The sequence below is a fragment of the Leptonychotes weddellii genome, chromosome 1 (genome assembly GCF_054177405.1).
Source record: "Leptonychotes weddellii isolate Sample4059 chromosome 1, ASM5417740v2, whole genome shotgun sequence".
Classification (NCBI taxonomy): domain Eukaryota; kingdom Metazoa; phylum Chordata; class Mammalia; order Carnivora; family Phocidae; genus Leptonychotes; species Leptonychotes weddellii.
This window is the reverse complement of record NC_138369.1, coordinates 129,247,614-129,269,705: the sequence shown is the minus strand read 5'-3', so window position 1 is coordinate 129,269,705 and position 22,092 is coordinate 129,247,614. Positions and strand designations below refer to the sequence as shown.

The 22,092-nt window shown below is 37.1% G+C and overlaps 1 protein-coding gene across 1 annotated transcript in view; it reads right to left on the bottom strand.

The window, feature by feature from the left end:
• Positions 1-22,092, bottom strand: part of LRCH3 (leucine rich repeats and calponin homology domain containing 3) — a 109,486-nt gene that overhangs the window by 27,487 nt on the left and 59,907 nt on the right. The window contains exons 7-10 of the mRNA XM_081814631.1: positions 14,304-14,397; positions 13,182-13,302; positions 7,933-8,081; positions 4,369-4,575 (exon numbers count right to left, since the gene is read on the bottom strand). Of these exons, the coding sequence (XP_081670757.1) occupies positions 4,369-4,575; positions 7,933-8,081; positions 13,182-13,302; positions 14,304-14,397 (571 nt within the window). The remainder of the gene's footprint in view (positions 1-4,368; positions 4,576-7,932; positions 8,082-13,181; positions 13,303-14,303; positions 14,398-22,092) is intronic.

The window sequence follows — 22,092 nt, the reverse complement described above, 5'->3', positions numbered from 1 at the left end:
TGGGAGCAGTGACGTTGTGACATTTAGGACCTGAAATTTTAAACTATGATTACTAGCCTGTCAGGCTGATTTAAATGCATTAAATCAGTATGTTACTAGGGAAATAAAAATAAATCCCCCAAAGCTCCAGTTGTTTCTTATTACTAACTAATAATAATACAAATTCCACCTGGCTTTCAGGACTCTTACCCCATTTCAGAAACATACCCACTATGGAATCTTTTCTCTAGCAATATCATATATTAATTCCTTACTTCAAGCCTTTTCTATAGATTCCAACCTACGGAGATCTTCTTAGAAAAGGTCTTTTTAAGGGCGCCTGGGTGGCTCAGTTGGTTAAGCGACTGCCTTCGGCTCAGGTCATGATCCTGGAGTCCCGGGATCGAGTCCCACATCAGGCTCCCTGCTCAGCAGGGAGTCTGCTTCTCCCTCTGACCCTCCTCCCTCTCGTGCTCTCTGTCTCTCATTCTCTCTCGCAAATAAATAAAATCTTAAAAAAAAAAATTAAAAAAAAAAAAGAAAAGGTCTTTTTAAGAATCTTCTTGTTCTTTAAAATTGGGACCTTTCTTCTTGATGTACATGTGTAATCAATACCTCTTCTGCATTTATCAACTACAATTCATGTCATTTTTTGGGGCAACGTTTTTCAGAGGCACACAGAAACTAACAATCTTTGAGCTCCTACCATGTACTACATATGCCCTGTGAAGTATTTTATACACAGTGTTTCTCAATTATTCTTCATGCAATCTTAGGAGTAGAACTATTATAATCCTCATTCTACAGTTGAGAAGCTGAGGCATGGAAGTTAAGTAACTTTCCCAAGGTGATGCGGCCAGTAGTCCTTTATCTGACTTGGTGGTAGTCTGCTTTCTCATCTTCTAGGTATGCAGCCTACAAGAACTGGAGGTACCTCAGAAATCATAGAGTCCATGCCACTAACTTTACAAGAGAGAAAACTAAGGCCCTCAGAAGTTCAATGATAGCTACTTGGGCCCGAGGCTGGATTAGAATTCAAGCCCCCTGATTTGGAGATTAGTGGCTTCTACTATTCCACACTTCCCCACTCTACAGAGGCAGAGTGTAGGAAGGAGAAAGCAAAGAGCAGGGAGACTTAAAAGCATATGGGCACACATATAGAAAACAATTACCTGCAATGGCAAAAACTAAGCTGTGAAAAGTTAAAGATGGCAGTAAAGAGTGAAGCATGGCATATGGAAGAATAAAAGTGGCAGTGAGAACACAGCTCCCTCAAGCCAATCATCAGGTGCTAATGTTGGCCCATCACAGCTTGGTTGCTCCTTGGTGCCTTTTCATCTATGAATATGGTTCTCAATAGGAGTGTCACAACATTTCAGATAATTTTTTTGTTGCACAAGATTGTCCTGCACATTATAGGTGCCTGCCAGTAACACCTATAATCATTTTGGCAGCCAATTCCCAAATAAAATAAACATGTTTCAAATATCCACTGAAGAGTGGTGCTAGAACCTATTGAGAAACACTGGCCTACCTTATACTTCCCTAAACTGAAAAAAAGGTAATATGTAAAAAAGCAAAACTTAAGCCACACTCTTGTTGTCTTTCTCTTCTTGTATCTTTTCTTTTCTTATATTGGTTCCACATCTTTGAAGTATTCACAAATTTTTTTTTTTTAAATTTCCAGGCATCAAAAAAAAGTTAAAAAAAAAAACCTGTTTTATATGATCTATAACCATATATCTTATCTTTACTAAAATAATTAAAATACCACCCCCTAAAACATTTTGACAGAATAAATTATATTTATTTTAAAGGTATAGAACAAATTACTTAATAACTCCCTTAGACAAGGTTTAAAATAACACTGAAGCTGGAAAAAAAACTTCCTTAATTTTTTTACTAATCCTTCCCAACCTTTATCTTATTAGCACTCCTAGGCAGTACATTCTTAGTCAAAATTTTTCAAGAAAAGAGAAGAGTGGATTGGTAGAGTAAGATTTCTGGCTGAGATATAACCAATAAAGAATGAGACACAAGTGAGTCCAGTACTGTGAATAGTCTGGGAGAAGCAACATGGTACCGTAGTGGTTAAAGTCATGGACGTTAGAATTAGTTGTAACGGAGTTTGAATCCAAGGTCTGTCCTTTTTTTTTATTTTTATTTTTTTTATTTTTTAATGATTTTATTTATTGAGAGAGAGAGAGAGCACAAGTGGGGAGAGGGGCAGAGAGACAGGGAGAAGCAGACTCCTCGCTGAACAGGGAGCCCGACGTGGGGCTCAATCCCTGGACTGTGGGATCATGACCTGAGCCAAAGGCAGATGCTTAACCGACTGAGCCACCCAGGCGCCACCAGTCTTTCACTTAATAGTGGGTGACTATGAATATAAATGGAAAACTACTAGGTCTGAAAGCACAGGCTCCAATAAGGGAAGATTCCCTCAGTGCTGGCAGAGCAAGAATTTCTAAAAAAGTGGTAAAAACAGGAACGCTGGGTTAAGGTTAGGTAGACAGATTTTTGGCCCCTATGACTTCCACCCCCTGGTGTTACTCCAGTAAATATGTTACATGTCAAAAAGGACTTGGCAAATGAAATTAAGGTTACTAACTGGTTGACCCTGAAATGGGAAAATTATCCAGGTGGATCTAATGTAATCATGGGAACCCTTAAAAGCAGAAGAGGGCGGGGGGGGCAATTGGAGGGAAGTGGTCAAAGCTACAAACTTCAGCTATAAGATAAATGAGTACTAGGGATGTAATGTATAACATGATGACTATAGTTAGCATTGCTGTGTGATATACAGGAAAGTTGTTAAGAGAGTAAACCCTAAAAGTTCTTATCACAAGGAGGAAAAGAATTTTTTTTGTATTTATATGAGATGATGGCTATTAACTAAACCTATTGTGATCATTTCATAATATATGTAAATCAAACCATCACGCTGTATGCCTTAAACTTATGCAGTGACTTATGTCAATTATTTCTCAGTAAAACTGGGGGAAAAAACAGAAGAGGAAAGCAAAAGAGTCTGTGGGATGTGACAGAAAGGGAAATCAGAGAGAGTGAAAATGTGAGAAGAGATTCAAAATGGCTCGCCATTGCTGACTTGAAGATGGAGGGAGCTATGAACCAAGGAATGTAGGTAGACTCCAGAAGCTAAAAACGAGTCCCAGCTGATAACCAGCAAAGTAACAGGGACCTCAGTGCTATAACTATATGCAATTAAATTCTGCCTACAACCTGCATGGGCCTGGAAGTGGGTTCTCCCCCAGGGTCTGCAGGTAAGAATCTAGGCCAGCCAGTGCCGTGACTTTGGCTTACGAGACCCTAAGGGGAAAATGAAGGCAAGAATGAAGGCTTGCCCACACTTCTATCCTACAGAACTGAGATATTATAAACTTAGATATTATGTTTTAAGCCACTAAATTTGTGGTAATTTGTTACATGAGTATTAGAAAACTAATATATAAGGTAACTGAGAAAAACAAAAAAAAGCTGGCTTTCATCTTGAGAGTTTCTATTAAATTCTAGAGACCTGAGTTTTACTTATGATGGATGCAGGAGGTAAGAGGGACAGGAGATAAAGCATGGAACCACCCAAAGTAGAAAAACACAATAGCAAACCCCTGTGCAAAACAGGAATCTCAAAAGACCACACCCTCAATATAAGGACTCATGGCAACTAAAAAGCCATTCTGAGATAAATTTCAAAGATACGAAATTTAACTAAATCCCCAAGAACTAACTGATGAGACTATAAAAGGCCAATTATGAGATTTTTTTCTTGCACTGTTCTCCCCACATTTTCTTTACCCATCTGTATCTCCGTTTCCTAAACAATTTTAATATCCCGTCAAGTATAAGTAAAGATCTATGTACAACACTTTCTACAAAGGAAATTTACTGTTGCTTAAGAACAAGTTTATCAAGTCTACTGCTTTAAGACTTCATAAAAACAGAGAGGAAGCAAAGACCCAAAGGCTGTGAATTTTCCAACTATTGTGATATAGTGTGTGGCAAGAAACTTTTGGAATTTAAGAATAAGCAGTAGTACTCTAAGTAGTCAAGTTAATTTTAGAAATATTCTGTGAAGTACTAAGTGTACTGAAAAGATCGTATCAGTTGAGATAGGAAGGAGGATACATATTGCTGTCTCTAAGTCCCTGTTTCTAGTCAAAAGTTTAAGCAAAAAAAAATTTCAGGACTCCTGAAATTCATTTAGCATTCTTTATGCATAACTCCAGACATATCACCATAAAATCTCACTGCCATTAAGTATCTTCAAATCAAATAATTATACAGGTAACGGTTTAGGCAATCTGAATTTAGAATCAATAAATCAATTTTACTTCTTTTTCTATTACATGAGCACAAAGCACACTGTCACTCAGCTCTAAATACACAGTGTCTAAACATCTTCATCATACATAGGTCTGCACAAAACCAAAACCATTTCATGCTCTTATTAATGACTTTTAAAGACAGAAACAAATGAGGAGAATTGGTTTTTTCAAACCTGTTTTGATGTGAATATCTTCTCATGTCCTCTGTTTTTTGAAACTCCCTCAGAGGTACTGGCTTTATGGGTGAACCCTAGGCCAAAAAAGCAGAAATGAATCAATTTAATGGATGTATCCATAACACTGTGACTGCACAGTCCACATTCGATTTGGCATTTAAGGATCTGTAGATCACACTAAAAAATATTTTAACAAAATCTTCAAATGTGAATTTTTTTTTCAAATGTGAATTTTCATCTTTAAAAGTATTCATTAGGGCACCTGGGTGGCTCAGTTGGTTGAGCGACTGCCTTCTGCTCGGGTCCTGATCCTGGAGTGCGGGGATCAGTCGCGTGTTGGGCTCCCTGCTCAGTGGGGCGTCTGCTTCTCCCTCTGACCCTCCCCCCTCTCATGCTCTCTCTCATTCTCTTTCTCTCAAATGAATAAATAAAATCTTTTAAAAAAGGAAGAAATAAAATAAATAAAAGTATTCATTATAGGCTATATTACTGCTTTGATAAGCAAAACACTATTCCAAACACTATACCAAGACACTCTTAAAAAAAGTAGATTTCCTTCTCACTGTATTATATAAATTACACTGACCATACAGTAATATTTACTAAATGATAAGATGTTAGAGCCTGAGAGGATCTTAGGGGCCATCTAGTACAAATTTCCATCCAGAACAGGAATTCCCACCTGCCCTACCCTAACTTGTGCTCAGTCTCTTTTGTGTATTTCAAGTAATAAGGAGAGATTACATTTTTTAAAAAAGATTTTATTTATTTATTTGAGAGAGAGAGACCATGCGAGAGAGCACAAGTGGGGGTGGGGGGGAGTAGCAGAAGGAGAGGGAGGAGCAGACTCCACGCTGAGCAGGGAGCCCAACATGGGGCTCTATCCCAGGACCCTGAGATTATGACCTGAGCCAAAGGCAGACGCTTAACCGAATGAGCCACCCAGATGCCCCGGGCAGATGACATTCTTCATCATAAATTGTTACTTATGTTAGTGATACAAACAGTCCTGGGGATATTGGTGGAATATTAAGATAAAGCAAAAATTAATTTCTATTTATGGTAAAAATATGGTGCTAACCATAAGAAGAATATTGACAATTTATTTATAAACTAAAGGGTAAGGGTCATTTCAAAAAACCATTACTGAGGAAAATTCAACTGGCCTCAGTGATATGGACCACATACTGAGAAATAAAATTATAAATCAAAGGTAGAGGCTTATAGGTTATTACAGCATTTATTTTGTCAAATGAGAATCTATAGAAGCAATACAATCTGATTTCAACACCAAAAATAATCATTAAAATGGGTATTCTTTAAGGGATAGAAAGCAACTTATCCAAAAAGGGTATCTAAAAAAAATCAAATGTAAGGGACGCCTGGGTGGCTCAGTCCGTTAAGCATCTGCCTTCGGCTCAGGTCATGATCTCAGGGTCCTGGGATCGAGTCCCGCCTCAGGCTCCTTGCTCAGCAGGGAGCCTGGCTTCTCCCTCTGCTTGCCGCTCCCCCTGCTTGCGCACTCTCTCTCTCTGACAAATAAATAAATAAAATCTTAAAAAAAAAAAATCAAATGTAAAACTATTTACAGTCTATCTCCAAGAAACAGGTAATCACATAGAACTTGAAAATCTTCGGTGAGTTACTGCAAAGGACTACAGAAGACTCTTTTAAAGTCTGGGCATGAGGATCATACAAAATGAGATATAATTCTAGAACCCTGATTAAAGAATAATTATTCTAATGTAAGTGAATATGACTTTTTAAAATAAATAAAAATCTGTCCTAGTATGTTAACATCAGTGACTTAATACATTGGTTTTACAATATGGCAATTATCTAAAATTATTGCAAGAGGTACATGAAATTTTCATGACGAATGTGATGTTGGTTTAATTTTAAAAGTAAATATAATACCCTATAAATATAAGCTATACGCTATTTTATCATAATACCTCTATGTATGAGAAGTATTAGAATTAAACAATAGCAGAGTGTTTAAAATCTCAAAAAGGTTCTTTTTTTTATCAACCCATTCTTAGATAGTATTCAAGAATATAACACTTTAGGTGGTTGTTAAACCATCTAAAATACTACTACTTCATCACATTTTTATAGATGCCAAATTTTAGAAGACCTTATGATACAGAAGTCATAAAGAGCGTTATAACATAGAATCATGAAGACTACCACACAAGTATAGCTGGAATTAAAAAAAAAATTACAAAATAGCAAATATGATGGATTAAAAAATGATACAATTTCCAGTAGTAGTATAACAGGCATTTTTACTTTTAGTAGAAATACCTCATCTATACATAAAATGATCAAAGAGAAAGACCACAAGGAAAAAGACTCCCTTTAAGATTACAATGTGCATTGTTAATTTTCACTTTTTCTTCAAAGTAGTCGCCCTTTGTTCTAGTAAGAATGTTCATATCCTGAGTCATATGTAGTTTCATTAATCTCCTGGTACACTGCTATTTCTGGGCTGCAGGACTTTGATTTAAATATCTTTATCCAACTTTAAATACAAGAGTGTCTTCTGAAAACCAACAAAAAATACTGTGGTCAAAAGTCTTCAGACAGGAAAACTGAGGATTTTTTTTTTTTTTTAAGAATGGTAATATCGCTCCACAACACATCCCACTTGAGTGATTATCCTCTATTTCTAAAAGGCTAAATACATCACTCTCCAAAAAGGCCCCAAGTGTTTCTCAAATAACCCCTGCTCAGAGCCTGGGACCAACTCCAGACATTAACATCACACACACTGAAGTGGAGCCATTTCATTATGCTGACTAGATATGCTGAAGAATGCAATTTCCACTGGAGCCCCTTGGGGGATTGGCAGCAATTCTACAGTGGGCTGAATGTTCATTTGTTTTCTAAGGCAACTCAGGGCTCCACTATAAGAGACACCCAAGAACTATAATGGCAAACAATTTATATTCTGTGTGACTTAGCATAAAAGCTCCAATATAATTAATGCATTATAAAAATTCTATGGTTAAGTTTGTACATTGCTCCAAAGTCTGCAGTATGGTTCGACTCTTATAATTACTAATGAAGCTATGATGTACCAGTTAGTAATAATAAAAAAATGGAAAGAACAATAATGAATAAAAAGCATTACAGTCGCTTGCATTTTCTTCAAAGGCATAGGATACTCTTAGGACTCTTCCTATTCCTTCTTCAAGATTCTGAAATCTGTCTTTTTATTTGAAAAATAAAGCCAAACCCTATTTGAGACTACTGTCCGACTTTCTATAATAAATCTGAAAAATTCAATCATAAAATTGGGGCTGAACATTATAAAACAAATAATTAGGCCTAAACCAATAAATCACTAATATGACAGAAATTTATACCATCATGAACTGTTTTTACTAGGGGACAGCAACATATTTAGGCTTAAAAGTGTGTATTACCTCATGAGAGATTCGCCGGTGTTCAATATACGCCATAAACTGGGAACTGAGGCTGTCTGGTTCCAGCCCCTTGGGCTGTCTCATCTCATCCTCTTCCTCCTCCGCAGTGCAGCTGTCAATGTAGTCGATCTGGTCCAGATCATGTTCCACTGTCCACACCATACACACACATACACATACGCACACACACACACCAGGAAAGAATAGTCAAATTCAACAGCCAATAAACACATTCAGTTGCATTCTTTCCTTTTCCCTAACATTTTCTATTCTGACAGTGGGAGGAATGAGAAGAAGTGTAAATTAGGTAAGCCTTTCTTTTTAAGTCCATGGCCACTCACAAAAATAGGTTCCAGAAAAATCTTAGTCCTAATTGACTAAAGAATGCAGTAATTGATAGTAATTATGGGATTACAGACCTCTAATATTGCTTTTTTCTTTGGATAGCTCTTTACTGTTTTAAACAAGACAGTCTGAGTCTGTGAGACAAAGAGAGGAAGAATAATTTTTAAACACTGTGGGGTATATCTTCTTCTTTTTTTTTTTTTTAAAGATTTTATTTATTTGAGAGAGAGAATGAGATAGAGCATGAGAGGGGGGAGGGTCAGAGGGAGAAGCAGACTCCCCGCCGAGCAGGGAGCCCGATGCGGGACTCCAGGATCACGACCTGAGCCGAAGGCAGTCGCTTAACCAACTGAGCCACCCAGGCGCCCTGGGGGGTATATCTTCTTTTACATTTTTTCCCCTGTTTTAGCTTGAGGGCTTAATCCTATCTGTTCAAGGAACTGGGAGTAAGAAAACCTAACACGGTCAAGTCAAAATGAAAGAGAAAGGATAGAAGAAAAGTGGACTCAGAGATAAAGAAACAGCTGCTGACCACTGTTTCTCTTCCTGTAACTGTTGTTCATAATTAGAACAATGATTTTCTTATTTTGAAATTTATTTTCTAGAGGTCAGCAGTGTAGATATTTTGTAGCAGTTTGGGGATGGAAGGGAATCATTTGAGAATTTTTGCTTCTCAAAATGCTTTGGGGTGAGAGGTATATGAGTAAGATATAGCCCCATCATTATTTATTCTAATAAGTTTGGGAGTGCCCCATTATTTTAAGTTTAAAAAGTAACTTTTTTTTAAGGTTGTAGTTTTAAGCAATCTCTACACTTGACCTGGGGCTTGAACCCACAACCTCGAGATCAAGAGTTGCATGCTCCATTAACTGAGCCAGCCACATGTCCCCAAAAGTAACTATATTTAAAAGCTGGTTAAAATGGCATACTAGGGAAAGAAAAACCTTGCTACTAAGCTTTCTAAGGTTTCTCCAGAGACTAAACCCCAATCATTATTGTATGATGTTCTACAGACTACCTAAAAGTTGCAGTTGCTGGGAATAATGAACTCAGAGAAGTCTATTTCTCTGTTTTCAGATTCAATTATTTATTTGAGAGAGAGAGAGAAAGAGCAGGGGGAGGGGCAGAGGGAGTCTCAAGCAGACTCCGTGTTGAGAGTTGAGATCATGATCTAAGCCAAAATCAAGAGCTGGACACCTAACCGACAGAGGTATCCAGGCCCCTCTGATTCATTTATTTCTAAATAATTCCATAATGGCCATTAATATAAAAACAAATTTTGAGTTACCAGAGTTATAATAACAGGTAAAAGGATGGAAAGGTCTATACCCACGTTAGAAACCAGGTATATAAATGCATTTTTTTCAATGAGCTACAATTTGTGTGACTAAATAAATGGTTCATTTTATGACTACTTCTCAAGAAAGCAATATCACCTTTTCATACTACCTAGATCAGTACAGTCCAAGAGAAATAGAATGCAAGCCATTAAAGTGAACCACATAAGTATTAAAAAATTATCTAGTAGCACATTAAAAAAAAGTCAAAAGAAAAGGTGACATTAGTTTTTTTTTTTTTTTTTTTAAGATTTTTTTATTTATTTGCAAGAGAGAGAATGAGAGACAGAGAGCATGAGAGGGAGGAGGGTCAGAGGGAGAAGCAGACTCCCCGCCCAGCAGGGAGCCCGATGCAGGACTCGATCCCGGGACTCCAGGATCATGACCTGAGCCGAAGGCAGTCGCTTAACCAACTGAGCCACCCAGGTGCCCAAGGTGACATTAGTTTTAATAATATATTTTACTTTGTCTAATATATCTAAAATAGTGTCATTATAGCGTATAATTAATATAAAGTATCACTGATATTTTACATTCTTTTTTTTCCCTCCATGTAAAGGCTTCAAAACCCAATGTGTATTTTACAGTTATAGTACATCTCAATTTAGAAAGGCCTCATTTCAGGGGCACCTGGCTGGCTCAGTAGGAAGAGCATGCAACTCTTGATCTCAGGGTTGTGAGTTCAAGCCCCATGTCAGGTGTAAAGATTACTTAAATTAAGAAAACTTTAAAAAAAAAAAACATCAGAAAGGCCTCATTTCAAATGCTCAATAACCACATGTGGCTAGTGGCTACCATACTGGACAGCACAGATCAAGACAAAAATATTTTAAGTCTGAAATGAACTAAAGGAAAAGATATCTCATATGAAAGCAAAATTAAAAAGAAAACCACTAAAATGTGAATGGAATGGTAAGTAACAGGAGTACAAAAGAATATAAAATGGTAAGAAAAAAAAGAGAGCAAGCCACTTAACTGAAATCATCATTCAAGGATGAAAGCTCTTAAGAAGACATCAGATGGCCAAGAGACACATGAAAAGATGCTCATCATCGCTCATCATCAGGGAAATGCATATCAAAACTACAATGAGATATCACCTCACACCTGTCAGAATGGCTAAAATCAACAACACAAGAAGCAACAGGTGTTGGCGAGGATGTGGAGAAAAGGAACACTCATGCACAACTGGTGGGAATGCAAACTGGTGCAGTCACTGTGGAAAACAGTATGGTGGTTCCTCAAAAAGTTAAGAATAGAACTACCTTATGATCCCACAATTGCATTACTAGGTATTTACCCAAAGAACACAAAAACACTAAGTCAAAGGGACACATGCACCCCTATGTTTATAGCAGCATTATTTAGAATGGCCAAATTATGGAAGCAGCCAAATGTCCATCAATAGACGAATGGATAAAGATGTGGAGCATATATGTGTGTGTGTACACACACACACACACAGGAATATTACTCAGCCATTAAAAAGAATGAAATCTTGCCATTTGCAACAATATGGATGAAGCTACAGAGTATAATGTTAAGTGAAATAAGTCAGAGAAAGACAAAACCGTATGATTTCACTCACATGTGGAATTTAAGAAATAAAACAAGCAAAGGGAAAAAGAAACAAATCAAGAAAAAGACTTTTTTTTTTTTTTTTTTATTTGAGAGAGAGAGAACACATGAGAGGGGATAGGGTCAGAGGACAAAGCAGACTACCTGCCGAGCAGGGAGCCCAATGCGGGACTCAATACAGGGACTCCAGGATCATGACCTGAGCCGAAGGCAGTCGCTTAACCAACTGAGCCACCCAGGCGCCTGAAAAAGACTATTTTTTAAAAAAGATTCTATTTTTATTTATTTAAGAGAGAGAGAGAGGGAGAGCACAGAGGAAGAGTGAGAGGGAGATACAGATTTCCCGATGAGCAGAGAGCCCAATGTGGGGCTTGATCCCAGGACCCTGAGATCGTGACCTGAGCTAAAGGCAGATACTTAACCAACTGAGCCACCCAAGTGCCCCGAGAAAAAGACTGTTAACTATAGAGAACAAACTGATGGTTACCAGAGGGGAGGTTGGATGGGGGGGGTGGGTTATTTAGGTGATGGGGATTAAAGAGTGCACTTTGTGATGGCATGGGGTGATGTATGGAAGTGTTGAATTACTAATATTGTACATTTGAAACTAATATAATATTGTATATTAACTAACTGGAATTAAAGTAAAAACTTTAAAAAAAAGATGAAAGCTCTTGTCAGACAGATTTCTAGATCAAAGTAATATTTCCCTTACAGTTGGCCCTCAATATTTAAATGTTAGGATTTGTGGGGGGCGGCGCCTGGGTGGCTCAGTTGCTTAGGCATCCAACTCTTGATCTCAGCTCAGGTCTTGATCTCAGGGTTGTGAGCTCAAGCCCTATGTTGGGCTCCACACTCAACATTAAAAAATAAATAAAATAAAATAATTTAATAAATAAAATAAAATAAATAAATTAAATAAATAAAACAAACATTAGGATTTGGGAATTCAAACTAAAGCAAGATTGAATAGAATGTTACAATCAGGAGTCTGCCCAGAACACCAAAGCAGCAGAAATAGCTCTGCCTGTTAATGAAACCTAAAAAAATTACAAATTAAAAGAATTTTTGAATTTAAATTACATATTTTTAAATACCAAAATAAAGAAAACTTAGATTCAGATGCCCTTGAAGAATACAATCCAAGATGAATGAAAAAGTGAATGTCAAGAAATGCACTGAATTCCAGGAAGTGGTCAAATAATGACCACAGGGAGAATCTTAAAAAAGGAGAACAGTACTTCAAAAGAGAATCATGATGAAATCAAGATTAACAAAGATCTATACCAGGTAAACAGTCTTTAATGAAGTTTCCTTCCAAAATAAAAATGAGAGAAATAAAAAAACACTGTATTTTAACTTCAAGCCTGAAAACTTAAGAGAAATTAAAATTTAATCCCAATGGAGAACAACTTTTTTCCAATCATATGAGAAGATGAAGTCTTTAAAAGAAGAGCTGGAGGGGTGCCTGGGTGGCTCAGTCGTTAAGCATCTGCCTTTGGCTCAGGTCACGATCTCAGGGTCCTGCGACTGAGCCCTGCATTGGGCTCCCTGCTCAGCAGGGAGTCTGCTTCTCCCTCTCTCTCTCCCCGTCGCTCGTGATCTCTCTCAAATAAAGAAAAGAGGGGCGCCTGGGTGGCTCAGTCATTAAGTGTCTGCCTTCAGCTCAGGTCATGATCCCAGGGTTCTGGGATCGAGCCCCAGGTCGAGCTCCCTGCTCCACAGGAGGCCTGCTTCTCCCTCTCCCACTCCCCCTGCTTGCGTTCCCTCTCTCGCTGTCTCCCTCTCTCTGTCAAAATAAATAAATAAAATCTTTAAAAAAAAATAAAAAGAGAAGAAAAAAGAAAAGACAAGACGAGAAAAAAGAAAAGAAAAGAAAAGCTGGAGAAGCTACAGATACACAAACAAAAGGAGCGAATGTGAAAATGACCACTTAAAAACACCAGAGTGACTGTAAAGACTCTGGCTGTGGTTGGGAGTCCCACTCACCTCCACCATTTGTTACTACTAAACTGCTGCGAGTCTCCTGGTACTGGCTTTCTCTTCGCAGTCTTTGTTCCTTAGTGATTTCTGCTACTCGAAGAGGCAGATCTGAAAATTCATCTGTAGGCTAAAAAAAAATTAGCAGTAACATTTAAAAATATAATTTCAAACTTTAGACAACATAGTATTGAAAGCAAGGATATAATATAAACTCACTAAAATTTACATTTAAGAAGAAATAGCAAAAAAGTTCTGGAGATGAACAGTAGTGACAGTTTCTCAACAATTTGAATGTACTTAATGTCACTGAAATGTACACTTAAGAATGGTTAAAATGGTACATTTTATGTTATGTATATTTATTTTACTATAATAAAAAAAAGCGATGGAAGGTTATATATCACTCTATAAATAAACAGGAATTTAAAGTATCTATATATATGTATCTGCATGGATACAGATATGATTATGTACACAACCCTTGATACATACACAAGCTTTCCAAATTACAAATGGACTGTGGTCTAAAGTTAATTTGCTTTGGAATGAATGAAGTAATGCTACAAATGGGAGGTTATCAGTCTTGCTAATAACAGCTTATTTCATCAATTAACCCATTGAGAGCTAAAATATTCTACCTTCTAACTTAAAAAAAGAAAGCATAATAATAATCAAATACAAGAGAAAAATATGTAATTAGTTAAGAAAATTATTTATCTTGAGCATGTTAATAGTCTTCACTAAGGTTCCTGTCTTATTACCCATCAACCTATAGTCCTATTTTCTCACCTCGTAGCACCCCTTCCGCAACCTCTGCTTAAGGTCACCCAGCCCCGCAAACTTTAGGCTTCAGTTGTAATTGGCTCAGTTCCCATTTGGCTTTCTAGGATATTAAACTATTTATACAAGACAATAAGGTAACAAACATGTAAAACACATGATAAAAAGACGGCAAAGAAACAGAATATCATTTCTGGATGGCAGTACTCTGTGGGATTTTTACCTCTTCCTTGGCTTTTCCATATTTTATGTAATGAGAAATTGAATCCAATTAAGATACTTTACATTTTCATCATTTGTTGTCTCTTAATCAGGTGTTATAACATGCAGAATAGAAGAAACACTTACTTCATTCCCTGACCATCTCTTATCACCACTGTCCACACTATTGAAACCTGAATCAAGAGCTCCATAAGGGCGACCTGAGTACAGTTCTTCATGGCTGCCAAAGAGAGACTCTAGTTGTTACTGGGTAGTTCGAGGTTTTAAAAATTAACATTTAAAATAAATTAAATGCAATTTTACTAATAAACATTATCATGGCATTTAGTGATTTAACTTATTTAGAATTAAATGGGCATTCTTTTGACTTTTTAATATGAAAAATTCTGAACTAAAATAAACAGTATAATGTATACTAGTATACTAATATAACAGCGCTCACCAGTTTCAAAAATGTCAACACTGCCATTCTTGCTTCACCTATGCTTCTAACCCATTTCCCATGCCCCCCAACACAGGGCTTGAACTCACTGCCTTGAGATAGAGACCTGAGCTGAAATCAAGAGTCAGTCCCTTGGGGTGCCTGGGTGGCTCAGTCGGTTAAGCATCTGCCTTCGGCTCAGGTCATGATCCCAGGGTCCTGGGATCGAGCCCCACATGGGGCTCCCTGCTCGGCAGGAAGCCTGCTTCTCCTTCTCCCACTCCCCCTGCTTGTGTTCCCTCTCTCACTGTGTCTGTCTCTGTCAAATAAATAAATAAAATCTTCAAAAAAAAAAAAAGTAATACAATTAGTTTTGCTTACTCTGGAACTCAAAAAATGGAATCATATGTATTTTTTTTAATCTGGCTTTTTTTGCTCAGCACCATGTCAGTGAAATTCTTGATGGTTTTAATATCTTCAAGTAGAATGGATAAATTATTTAAGTGTTGGCTTAACTTAAAAAACAAACGAACAGACTTGCCAATCTGTTTTTGAAAGTAGCTATCCCATTTTGCATTCACACCAGCAATGTATCTGCGTTCCAGCTGCCAACACTCGTGTTGTCAGTCTTTCATTTCAGCTATTGTGGTGAATGAAAGGTGTATCTCACTGTCATTTTAATTAGTATTTTTCTGATGACTAATGATATTGAGTATCATTTTGTGTGGGTATTGGCCATTCATTTATCTTCTTTTTGTGAAAGGTCCATTCTTTTGCCCATTTCTAAATATACCAGTAATCTCAAAAACAGTTTGCTAAGAAGCCAGACACAAAACACTATATAATGCTTGATTTCATCTATATGAAACTTTAGAAAAGGCAAAACTATACTGACTGAGAGCAGATCAGTAGCTGCCCGGGGCTGAGTGAAGGGGAAAGGACTTATCTAGTGTAAAGGGGCACATGGGTGATGGAACTGCTATCCGTCTTGTGTTGGTAGTCTCATGATTGCATCCATTTACCAAAATTCACTGAGCTGCACACTTAAAATAGATAAATGTTATGATTTGTACATTGTATCTCAATAAAGCTGTTTAAAAATCTGCCAAATATTTCGCCAAAGTGGATGTTCCATTTTACAGTTCTGTAAGCAGTGTAGGAGAGCACTGGTTGCCGCACACCCCCACTAGACATCTGGTGTTGTCAGTTTTAATTTCAGTCATTCTAGTAGGTGTGTAATAATGTCTTGTGCCTTACTTTACATTTCCATGATGACTGATGATGTTGAGCACTTTTTGCGGTGCTTATTGGTCATTTGTTTATCTTTGTCAAGTATCTGATCAAGTCTTTTGTCCAACTTTTAATTGGGTTGTTTGTCTTTTTAACATTAAGTTGCAGATACCCTTTATAGTTTGGATATAAGTCCTCTATCATATATATGTGTCATATATATACATATTGCAAATATTTTCTCCCAGTCTGTGGTTTGCGTATTCATTTTCTTAGTATTTTCTTTTCACGAGGAGATGCTTTTCATTTTGCTGAAATCTAATTTATCATGTCTTTTTTTTATGGTTATTGCTTTCTGTATCCTCAGAAATCATTGCCTATTCTATGTCACAAAGATATTCTTCCACACTTTCTTCGAAAAGTTTTATAGCTGTAGTTTTTGCTTGTTCTTAAACATACTTTTAAAAGTTAGCTCAGGGGCACCTGGGTGGCTCAGTCGTTAAGCGTCTGCCTTCGGCTCAGGTCATGATCCCAGAGTCCTGGGATCGAGCCCCACATCGGGCTCCCTGCTCAGAGGGAAGCCTCTTCTCCCTCTCCCACTCCCCCTGCTTGTGTTCCCTCTCTCGCTGTGTCTCTCTCTGTCAAATAAATAAACAAAAAATCTTTAAAAAAAATAAAAAAATAAAAGTTAGCTTAATTAGAAATCTAAAACATGACAAGGCTTATTTTAAAAAAAATGGTCTATTAGTATTTTATTTAATAAGCATGGGGTTGAAAAGCAACTTTCAACGGTACAAATTTAAAATAGTGTTTTTCTAGTACTGAATTTTGTATTCCATATATTCTTACATAGTTAATGCACATAACTTTAATTTCCATAAAATGAGGTTAACCATTTCTACTCATATGCCTTTATATAAAGTGAAAGATTTATGTCAGTTAAAAACAAAACAAACCAGGGTGCCTGGGTGCCTCAGTTGGTTAAGCCATTTGCCTTCGGCTCAGGTCATGATCCCAGGGTCCTGGGATCGAGCCCCGCTTCGGGCCCTACTCAGTGGGAAGCCTGCTTCTCCCTCTCCCTCGGCCACTCCCCCTGGTTGTATTCTCTGGCTCTATCTCTCAGTCAAATAAATAAATAAATAAAATCTTTAAAAACAAAACAAAACAAACAAAAAACCCTATGTGAATAAAAGAAAGTCTTTGTAACATCATTTATTTTATTGATAAAGATTTTACTTTGAATGTAGTAATTAATATATAGATCTATTTGTCCAATGTACTAAATATGCTCTGATTATGAAGATCCAAAAATACAGGTACCTTCTGGCTATCTTCCTCATTTTCCCCACCTTCCCCCATCAAGATCATTTAGCAAAAAAAAGTCTCCCAGCAGAATTCTAAAATTACTTTTCTAGCAGTGCCTGGCTGGCTCAATTGGAAGAGCATGTGACTCCTGATCTTGGGGTCGTGAGTTCAAGCCCCATGTTGGACACTGAGATTACTTAAAAATAAATAAAAAAATAAACAAACAAACAAATACATAAACTAAAAAAAATTTACTTTTCTAAGAGAAAAGTAGTTAATTTCTACCAACTTTTTACTTTGGAAAAATTCATATCTATACAAGAGTTAGGAGAGTAATACAATGAATATCCATTTGCCCTTCATCTGTATCTCCAAACTGTTAGTATTTAAGTAAAATGTCTTATTTAATCATCTATGTGATAGGTCTGCTTTTATGCTTGTTTTAGAGTCCAGAACTTACAGATAGGTACTATATATGTTTTATCACCGCAAAGTCAGGCCAAGGTACCCAATTTTAAAAGCTTTCTAATAAAATTATACATTAAGCCACACTTATAAAATTCTGCAGTTGCCAAAAGAAGTATGTATATTTCAAGATTTACTGAAAAATATTTTAAAATATTATGTATTTTTTTCAAGTAAAAATTTTGCGATTTCTAGAGGATATTGTTCTATATAACGTTTATTCTATCAAGCGGCCAATTGAGATAAGCCTAAATTTACTGTGATATTTTTCAAGTGGGTAACATAAACAGAATTAATAGAATCTCTGCATTAAGCTATTTATCTCCTTATTTGTTACCTTTAGCTTCTCCACATACTCACTCTTGTTCAGAGTTGAAACTGGTAAGATTAAAGTGAGGCATACAGGTTTACCAACTCCTGGGTTCACTCAGGATTTTTTTTTGGTTTTAGAACTTAAACTCCTGTGTCCCAGGAAAACCCTTAGTCACAAGTAAACCAGGACAGACGGTTACCCAATGAATAAATATGGCCCGCAGGAGGCCTGGCAGAGTTCTGCCAGCCAGGCTCCAGCTATGCCCTGTCAGAAAGTCCAATCTCCTTAAACTACCTAGCATAACATGGACTCAGATGTGTAAGTGCCTTTTCTGTAGCAGGAATTTGAACTGTGAGTCAGTAGAGTGCAGTGAGGAGCATAAAACATGGCTATTTTTATAGTTTAACAGATCTGGACTGACAACGTGGCACCATCATTTACTAGCTGTGTGACTTCAATTAACTTGCTTAACTTCTCTCAACTTGTTTCCTCGTAAGTTAAAGAAAAAAAAAAGATTAACAACACCTACCTCACAGATTTGCTATAAAGACTGAAAAATATAAGCTAAGGATTTGCACAAATATTATTACTAAGGACTAAATAAAAGTTATTATTATTATTATTTCTATGAAGAATGTACCTTTAAGAGAGCATTTGCTGTTAGCACAAGTCACTACATCTGCTTCATTTGGGTTTAGTTCACCAAACATTTACTGAATGTCACACAGTGTTCTAGATACTAAGAATACAAATATCAATAAAGGATGATCATTGCTTTCACAAGCCCAGGCTTGTTGGAGAGAATTAATTCCGTTACTCGGGTTGCAGAAGCAGGACTTTTCTTTCCAGTGGCTTAGTCTTTCCTCAGTTTTGGTTCACTGCCACATTACCATACATAAATATATTTAGTCTGTAATATATAGGTGGTCAGCAAAAAAGCATAGGTCATTATAGATCACTACTGAAAAATACATGTGCCATTGTATAAAACTTAAAAGTTATCACAACAGTGCAACTTGCTAAAGGAGTTGGAAACATTTACATCTAGAAATAAATAAAACATTTGTGATCTTTGTAAAATGACTTAAGGAAGATTGGTCGTAGTTTATATATTATGCAAAAGCAGTTAGAAGGTTACATGTAAGGATTGAAGGAAAGTACCACAGCACCTCATCTGTACTGAATACCTTAAGAGCTACAGGATTAATAAAAATTCTCTTTAGCAAGACAGGACTCTTAGGACTAAACTGGTCTTAGATCACCGTAGATAGCTAGTAACGATCATGTCTATATTTACATAAGACTTTATGGTCAGCCAAGTACTTTCAGAACCAGGTCATTCAATCCTTAGAACTACTGTTAGGGCATATCTGGGGTAAATAAAGATCACGTTGAAGAAACTGAGGTCCAGAGAGGTTAAGTGAACTGCCCAATAGTACAGACATTCTCACTCCATGGTGGCATTTTGAATAAAGGTATGGCCAACTACAGTGCAATCTCACTAATCCATACCTCAGTAAAAAAAGACATGAAGGTACAATACCCCATTCACCACTGCATGAGAAGTTGGAAGGAAATATTTTATTTATATTATATATAAAAATATTATCTAGGACATTCTGAAATATTACAAATAATGTAATATAACTCCAGAAAAAATGGAAAATACAGAATACAGATTAATCTAGTGAGCATGGTGAGGGATTATTAGAGGGACTGAAAGACATCAGATCTATAATTACTAATTCCTTTGGAGAGACACAACATGTTTATGCTATTTAGACTTTCCATTTAGGGTATATTTCTCCATGGATTCAAGCCTTCTTTTTGTCTTAACAAATACACACGTCTCTTGCCAGGCTTTTTTGAGAAGTTTTATGTTTTTAAAGTATTATGATGAGGATTTCTATATTTAAAAAAATTAGGCCAAGACTAATTAGTCCTCAAGACTAAGGACAGAAAGAGAGAAACAGGTTCTGCAATCAGCACCACAGGCTTTAATCAAAGCCCATTATTCCTATAGGGGCTGGTGATTCCTCCTTAGTCTTTGGACCTACCCTCACATACACATCCCCAGTAGTCATCATTAACTGCCTGACACTCAAACCCCAAGGGCAGCTGTAGCAGTTCATGTTCCTACTCTGCTATTTTAGGAGAGGAAAACTTTTTCTTAACAAAGATGATTAACTCCAAGGGGGAAAATCAATTAGTGTCGATGTAAAATAAAAGCTACATTTTTTTAATTTACTTTTTAAGATTTTATTTATTTGACAGAGAGAGAGAGGAGAGAGAGTACAAGCAGGGGGAGTGAGAGAGGGAGAAGCAGGCTTCTTGCGGAGCAGGGAGCCAGATGCCGGGCTTGATCCCAGGACCCTGGGATCATGACCTGAGCCAAAGGCAGACGCTTAACCGACCAAACCACCCAGGCGCCCCTACGTTTATTTGTTGTAGTACATCTTTCAAGAGTACAGGACTAGAACATACTTAATGAAAATTTTGAATAGGAAAAACAAAACTTTTTTCAATAAATAAGACAAGAGTTCTATATTATAAGCGATTTACCAAGGTAAGAGGAAAAAGACTTGAAGAAAGAAAAGGATATAATGAATAGAGGAAATTTAAAAATTCTTGGCAATAATGGTCTGGGTCCCTTCATATTCTCCCCACTGTCAAAGTCCTTTCTCCAAGAGAGGCCTAGATCTAGCACAGAGTATGCCAGACCTAATCCCTACCATCTGTCAAAACCTTTTATGTCTTTTTTTTTTTTTTAAAGATTTTTTATTTATTTATCTGAGAGAGAGAATGGGAGACAGAGAGCATGAGAGGGGGAGGATCAGAGGGAGAAGCAGACTCCCTGCTGAGCAGGGAGCCCGATGCGGGACTCGATCCCGGGACTCCAGGATCATGACCTGAGCCGAAGGCAGTTGCTTAACCAACTGAGCCACCCAGGCACCCCAAAACCTTTTATGTCTTAACCTTAACATCACATACCTGCTTTCAGTCTTCTCAGAGTTAAAAGTGTTAGGACCGAGATGTTCTTGTAGGAATCTTTTAGGGGTATATAGGACATTGGGTTAATTTCTCCTTGTGTATTTGTATAAATATACTAAAACTTGTATTATTGTATGCTTAAACCACCAGATTAGAGCTAGTATTTTAAATACCCTTCAGAGTGTCTATGAAACTCTTCAATCTAATAGCTAGACCAAAAAAACCCCAGAACGTCATTATAAAGTTGTTCTGATAACTTTTAAGCACAGAAAAGTTAGGACGGAAATAACATTTGTGTGACCAAACTGTTCATTACTTTAATAAATACTTGTTGAGTATTACTTGGTGTGCCAAACACCCAGGTGAACTAGGGATACAGTGGTGAAGAAGAAACACATGGTCTGTGGCAAAGGGCAGAAGTCAAGTCCCTTTGGAGTAATATTTAATTTACTTAAGAAATCAGGTTCTGTGGGCACCTGGGTGGCTCAGTTGGTTGAGCGACTGCCTTCGGCTCAGGTCATGATCCTGGAGTCCCTGGATCGAGTCCCGCATCGGGCTCCCTGCTCAGCAGGGAGTCTGCTTCTCCCTCTGACCCTCCCCCCTCTCATGTGCTCTCTCTCATTCTCTCTCTCTCAGATAAATAAATAAAATCTTTAAAAAAAAAAAAAAAAGAAATCAGGTTCTGGGGGCACTTGGGTAGCTCAGTCAGTTAAGCATCTGCCTTTGGCTCAGGTCATGATCCAGGAGTCCTGGGATGGAGCCCCGCATTGGGCTCCCTGCTCATTGGGGAGTCTGCTTCTCCCTCTGCCCCTCCCCCAGCTTGTGCTCGCTCTCTCCCTCACTCTCTCTAATAAATAAAATCTTAAAAAAAAAAAATCAGGTTCTATATTTTCAGATAGCTTGAGATTACTCCTTTATACCATAAACACTTAAATATTTAATTCTAATAATTTCTGATGAAAAAAATTTAAACTGTATTTAAAATTTAAACTTAATGCACATTTCCCTTTACTGGAAATGATATCTCTAATATACCTTAGCATTTTCTTGATGAGCATCAATTATTGTACTGTGCTCTAACATGGCAATAATTTAAAATATTACTGAAATATGGAGGGTTATTTGCATATATGCCTAATGGCATCAAGGCACTATGTTTTTGGAGTGTTACTACTTTTCAGTATCTTGTT